Source organism: Oncorhynchus keta, chromosome 34, assembly GCF_023373465.1.
Source record: "Oncorhynchus keta strain PuntledgeMale-10-30-2019 chromosome 34, Oket_V2, whole genome shotgun sequence".
Lineage (NCBI taxonomy): Eukaryota > Metazoa > Chordata > Actinopteri > Salmoniformes > Salmonidae > Oncorhynchus > Oncorhynchus keta.
This window is the reverse complement of record NC_068454.1, coordinates 18,470,606-18,477,034: the sequence shown is the minus strand read 5'-3', so window position 1 is coordinate 18,477,034 and position 6,429 is coordinate 18,470,606. Positions and strand designations below refer to the sequence as shown.

General features: G+C 39.5%; 1 protein-coding gene across 3 annotated transcripts; it reads left to right on the top strand.

Moving 5' to 3' along the window:
* The first annotated feature begins 846 nt into the window (after positions 1 to 846).
* Positions 847 to 6,173, top strand: LOC118380637 (cell surface glycoprotein CD200 receptor 1-A-like). 3 transcript variants are annotated; one of them, XM_035767613.2, is made up of 7 exons: positions 847 to 1,320; positions 2,480 to 2,560; positions 2,926 to 3,231; positions 3,408 to 3,692; positions 4,079 to 4,187; positions 4,293 to 4,326; positions 4,421 to 6,173. In XM_035767613.2, exons 1-7 carry the CDS (start codon positions 1,203 to 1,205, stop codon positions 4,511 to 4,513), a joined length of 1,026 nt encoding a protein of 341 aa, XP_035623506.1. In that variant the 5' UTR covers positions 847 to 1,202; the 3' UTR covers positions 4,514 to 6,173. The 3 variants fall into 3 exon arrangements, with proteins under 3 accessions (XP_035623506.1, XP_035623505.1, XP_035623507.1); XM_035767612.2 differs by having other exon boundaries at positions 3,405 to 3,692; XM_035767614.2 differs by lacking the exon at positions 2,480 to 2,560 and having other exon boundaries at positions 3,405 to 3,692.
* Positions 6,174 to 6,429: the final 256 nt, after the last annotated feature.

The following is a 6,429-nucleotide window of genomic DNA, read 5'->3' as shown; positions in this document are numbered from 1 at the left end:
TGATAGTCATCAACATCTTCCCTCTTTTGTTAACACACCGCAGTAAGTGTTACATTATCTGTGCAGAGTGAGATAACAGTCTAGATAGATATAGATATCGCTTCCCATTAGAATGCATTGACTTGTCTTACTAAGGTAAATGATCTTAGTGCTCTGGCAGATAATATGGCAGCTCATTTTTCCTACTTTAACCTAAACAAGTTTCGAAACAAGTCAGAATATCTTAAAACAATAAAAATGATCTAGATGCATATTCTGGGTGAGCTAAGTCAACTCAAAACAAGTAAATGCATTTTCTTGGTGAGTGGGATCAACAACAAAAAAATATTTTACAATACAAAACAAAAAATCTAGGTAACATTTACATTGTTTGCAGTGTACGGAGAGTGTTTGTTCAACACAAACACTTATGCACATATAGCATAGGCCAGCTTCACATCTATTAGCTGGTAATGACAGTGTTCACTCTGAGCTGCCAACATGACATTAGGAAAATGACATGACTTTGACTTAAAGTAACAAGTCAAGTAATGTAAGGACCTCAATGACCTATTGGCTGGTCTGCCACTTTTGAGTTTCCAATCTGATATTTATATGACATGCATAATAGTATTTCATTACGAAGGTAATAATATAACTTAGAGAAAGAGTTTCCTCTACATGTTAGGGCCCATTGAACAAATTCAATTCAATGACTTGGAACAGAATGACAGTAAGAACTAGGATTTGATTTGAATCTCCCACACAACAGTTATTGCTGTTTCATAGAGTTTAGAGGCTGTGTTGTATTCTGTGGTCATGTGACAGGCATGAGAGGAAACAGGCACCACCCCTGTGTGGGAGATTGTCAGAAAGAGAGATGTACAGAGGAGAAAGGGGGAGAGGGAAGGATTATTTAGTTTATTTAGGGGCACTTGTTACAGTAGAGTAACATCAGTAAAGGGATGAAAGGTGTAGATCAGGACAGAGACAGACAGGTTTTATGAGAGCAGAGAGATCAACTCAGATTTAGAGTTTGGGGTACAGAGGCAAGGCATGACAAACCGTACAGTTATAACACATTGAGACGAGGAGACCGAATTGAAAAAAAATAGAGGCCACTTTGGGGTTCAGGGATAAGGGTATAGGGACCAGGGGGAGAGTTTAGGGTTTATTTTGTTTTTTTGGGGGTGAGGACAGGTGGAACGAGCAGCAGTGTCTTGATGAGTACTGCATTGCTGTCAGGAGTCATAGAACGAACAACCACAGAGATGGGGAACACATGGATTATAGGATTCATCTCTCTCCTGGCTATTTCTGCTACCTGGAGTTTGGAAACCGGTTTGGGCATCTCATTACTTCATTTTGTTTATCCGTCTGGTTTTGGTTTCTGTTGACTACCGCGTTAAGAGATAAATTATTCATAAAACATTCAATGCATTGCTATAGCTTTAATATGATCTGATGAAATATCATACAGTGAAAATGTGTATTTAATGACTGGATAATATAGCTGAAAACTATGCTCTGACTAGGGAGACCCTTGCTTTAAATTGTAGACTGTGTGGGCTGCTTGTTGAATCTCCGAGGGCTGACGATTACTGTGACATGAATTGAGAATTCTGCTATGATTGTTATTTTGAGGTCAAACTAAAAACCAAGTTAATGGAACAGATTTGAATGATTATAAAAAAATCTAATGGAACCTTTAAAAAAAATAGTTCCATTTGATTCTACCAATGGAAGGAAAATGCAGAGTGCCACATAGTAAAGACTAGAATATGTGGGTGGTGGCATGCTTTACAGAGGAAGGAATGCATGTTTTCTCCTGTGTTTGAGAGGAGATTGAGACAATGATACAGCTTTCCTCCATGATGGGGGGACTCTGAGGAGGAAGTGATATTACTAGTCAGGCACTGTATGGGGGTCGTGTGACTTTCTGTAACCACCATAGAGGTTGCACCTGTCGAAAGTAAGCATAGACAATAATAAAGGAGCACACTGTGACCCAGAAAAAAAAAACACTTCAGAAAGTTCAGTAACCTAACAGTCAACCTTCCATGATATCATGTCTTAGGTATGACACGGGGGGTTGTTTAAGAAGTGGAAAGTATGGTTATAAGCATACCTACAGTATATGTCTTGGAAGCTAGATACTGTATGTAATATTTTATTTCCTTATAAAAACAAAAATCTAAAATACTTTTACTAACAAACTAATGAACTTTTCAATAATGGCCGAAATAATATCATTGGACATTTATGTAAAGTCAATAATTAAGTCAACCTACTTCCCTTACTCAACACTTTTTCTGATGCTGAGCCTTATAATCAACTGTTTTGATTCACTCTTCTATCAGTCCCATGCTTCAATGATTGCTGGATTGTTGATTGTTCGTGCACTTGATGAAATCACTAACTGTGTATGCTAATGCCTGCCACAACGTTTTTCTGACATGCTACTGTATACCACTAACATGCACATTGATCCGTCTCTCAGGACATAACAACCACATTTCTGTGACCTCTCACACTACCCCTCCTTCCACTACAATTACATCTACAGAACTTCGACTGCACGGTAAAAACCATTATGTCTAACCAAACCTTCACTGGTGCCACTCTATTAGCCTAAACTGGCATGGGGTCACATTCATGTTAAGAGAAGAATGGAACTTTATTTTCAGAAGAGTAGAAAAAGGAAATGATCTGTATTAGTTTCCTGTTCCTGGGACGAGACCGGTTAGTCTGCATGACTCTCAGAGATAAGGCTTTTAGACCGGCATAGCCCAATCAAGCTTCTCAATATACCGTAGACCAGTCTTGTACATTTTTACAGTGGTATCAAAATATGATTTTCAGATAAAATAGAATGAATTTATGCATTTAGTCATCTTTTTATTGATTTTGTATTCAATCTTAAGTCTTTTAACATAATTTCCCCAGTTGCCAGAAGTGAACATTTTCGTCTAGGCCATGAGGTCATCTTAACGTGCTGCAATAAGACTTGGAGTGAAATGATCTACACCATCTGGAAAATAGACCGGGGTGGAACGGTGTGTCAAATATCATCAGGTGTTAATGACCAACCTCTTGACTCATGCAACGATGGAAAAGTCATGCTAAACACAACCAGTGGTGAATCTTACCTACGCATTCCTGAGTTCTCAATCAGTGATGAGGGATTCTATTACTGTGAGTCAGTATACAGAGGAGGGAGCAACTCTGCAAACATTAAGGTATCAGTTATAGGTAAGAAACTGTTTTTTTCTATGCATTAATCTGTAGCCTAGATTTTAGGATTATGTGATGTATGTCATATTTTTATTCCAAGTTAGTGTAGCCTGTGTTGTGTAGTGTAGTATACTATGTGTACTATACAGTAGGGCTGATTCTTCCCGCCTTCCTACCCCCTGTGTGAACAGTAGCTCCTCCCACAGTGTCTGCCTGGCTGGAGTGGGAGGGCAGTAAGAGGGTGGCTGTGTGTTTAGCTGAAGGGGGGAAACCAGCTGCCTCCATCTCCTGGAGGAACACATGGAACTCTACTTCAACCACAGCCGGCACTATAAAGACCATACAGAACCAAGACGGCTCCTACTCTGTGGAGAGACGGTTGGTCCTGCCTGATGTCATCCCTATGGGCAACCTGACTTGTGATGTCAGACATCCCTCCTGGGTTGAGGTGCATACTGTGACACTACCGATCCCTAAAGGTAGAGACTGCTATTGTGAACCACATTGTTTGGGTCTATAAAATGCACGTTGGGCGGAAGGATACTTACTGTATAACTAATATATCAGTATTTTAGAATAGGAGTGAACATCATAGCTTTTTTTTGTCAGAATGATCAGATTATTAATATGATGCATTATGAAGTATGGGAGTTGGGAGAGATAATTAACCCCAATTCTCAAATGTCTATTAGAGGACGTTACTGCATTGGCATATTATTTGAAATGAATGCATTGTGAATTTCACTGTGAACATGACTTAGAAGTGAAATCTCAATGTTTATCAGATTGAATGTAATTGAAATACAATGGGATGATAATAGGTTTATTATGACTATTATTATTTATAATTGTATCTCCCTTTCAGCGGCCTCAATACCCTGGCTACATGTCATCATCTCCGTGGTAACCATCAGTGTCATTATGGCTACTCTGGGTGGTTTATACTTCACACAAAAACACCTCTGCAGAATTAGGTATGAATACAAATTATTCTTTTTTTTTTACATCATTAATGAATACAAATGTTTTTTTCAATATCATTGCTTGTGTAATAAAGAGCTTTATCTGTGTATTCACAGCCCCACCACACCATCTGAGTCCAAGGCTCCCCAGGTATGTAGAGTATGCACCATATCCTGCATTATGTTTCATGTCTTAGCTAGCAGTTTACTGTAAATGGTGATGATTGTGTGTGTTTCTCTCTCAGTCACAGGACTATGTGGAGGAAGTAGAGCCCTATGCCAGCTACGTGCAGCGTGTCAACTCCATCTACAACTCCTCTGCAGACCTGTTCACATAACACCCACACACACACACACACAGGCAGGCAGGCAGGCAGGCAGGCAGGCAGGACAGACAGACAGACAGACCTCTGTACACCACTCTTTACAAAGTTGGAGGTTGATGAAACTGAGAAAAGCCACAATGAGCCAGTAAATGACACAGGTAGATAATGGAGGACATGACGCAGAGCTTCAGGTAGGAGAGGAAACCCTCACAGATCACGCCGGCCTGTGGAGGCAGATGAAAAGGGATTCCACCCAGCAGACGTGTGGCACCACTGCAGACACAGCCCCCACTCCCCCTGCATCTCTACTGAACCACAGGCCTCTGTCTCAATGATAACCTTGAGAACTTGCCTCACAACTCCTAAACTTTCCTTACAGATAACTATATAATAATGACATACTGGAGACGTGAGATGATGGCCAAAGATTAGACAGTTCTACAGAGATTTCTACAACCAAAGTGACATGTGGGCAGATCAGAGATGATCTTTCCAGTTTCCTAATTTGCACACTGAGAACTATGACCGTGTGTAGTCTGTGTGTAGTCTGTATACCACAGCTCTCATAACACACACGTTTGACTGTTCCCACACCCCTGTGTATCATGTGCTAATCGTGGGCAAGAGTGCAATTTTGAGATGTTTAATCAAAATCAAAATGTATATTACACTGAAGCATGATTACATTGTTTTTGTTGAGTTAGTATTTATGATTGAATTTAAATATCATGTTTATTATATTTCTTTGTAATAACAACAGATTATTTACATTAGAAACTTACACCCTGAGCTGATGGGAAAAGGACGTGAAGCACACACCACATTCTCTGTGGTTTGATTCAGGAGAGAATATTTTGAATCTGAGAACTAACTTTACAACTAAGCTTTTTAATTGAGTCAGTTGCTTTCAATTTAGAAAATGTGCATGCATGTTGCAGAGTACCAATTATACTGTGACATTCGGTGGAGCCTCTTTTTAAAATTGTCCTGGGCCTAATAGTAAAGACGTAACTTAATGCAAAAAATGTATTACATTTTAATGTGGCATGAACACAACAACAACCATGTTGTCATCTGTTTGTCAAACAAATCACTTCCAAAAGTAAGCTACTTTACTCATCCCCCAAAATTCCAGAATCCAAACAGTGCATTGTGCTCGTGCCATTTGATTCATGGAAGGAGACATATGTAGTGCTATTGGTAGTGCTATACTTCCAGGGATGTGTCAGAAATATTTTTTGGCCATTTTCACAGCCATAATTATGAGCGCAATAGCTGGAGGTGGTGGAAAAGGTCTGACTTTTGATGAATAAACAAGTTGTAGGTGTGATGAGGGCTTGGACACTCACTGGACAATCAACACATTCCATGGCTTAATACTGCATGTGTTTTTCTCAAGTTTCGTAGGTTATTGACTGTCTTTGCATTGTCATAAACTCCAATTCAGCTGGGGCACGGAATATTTTTGTTCTGGTCCATTGTGGATTGATACTACAGTTTATTATTTAGTGTACAATAACAAATAATAGCAACAGTAAAAAAAGAATAATCCAGTACTGAATAGCCTATGTTTGGAGCGTTGGTAGTCAACATTGTTGTAATTGGCTTCAATGAGCCCAGCCTACATGTCTTTATGCATCATACTTCACCTAAAATAAAGACTACTAAACTCCTGTAAATGTTGTATTGCATGTGTAAAGCTAACGAAAGCATACAGGTCGCAGTGGTGGGTGGTTTATGGGGCTTTGGTGACAAAACGGATGGCACTGTGACAGACTGCATCCAATTTGCTGATTAGAGTGTTGGAGGCTATTTTGTAAATGACATCGCCAAAGTCAGGGATCAGTAGAATAGTCCGTTTTAGAGGGTATGTTTGGCAGCATGACCGTCCAGAGTAGTGATACTAAATTTACGCCTATACGCATCAA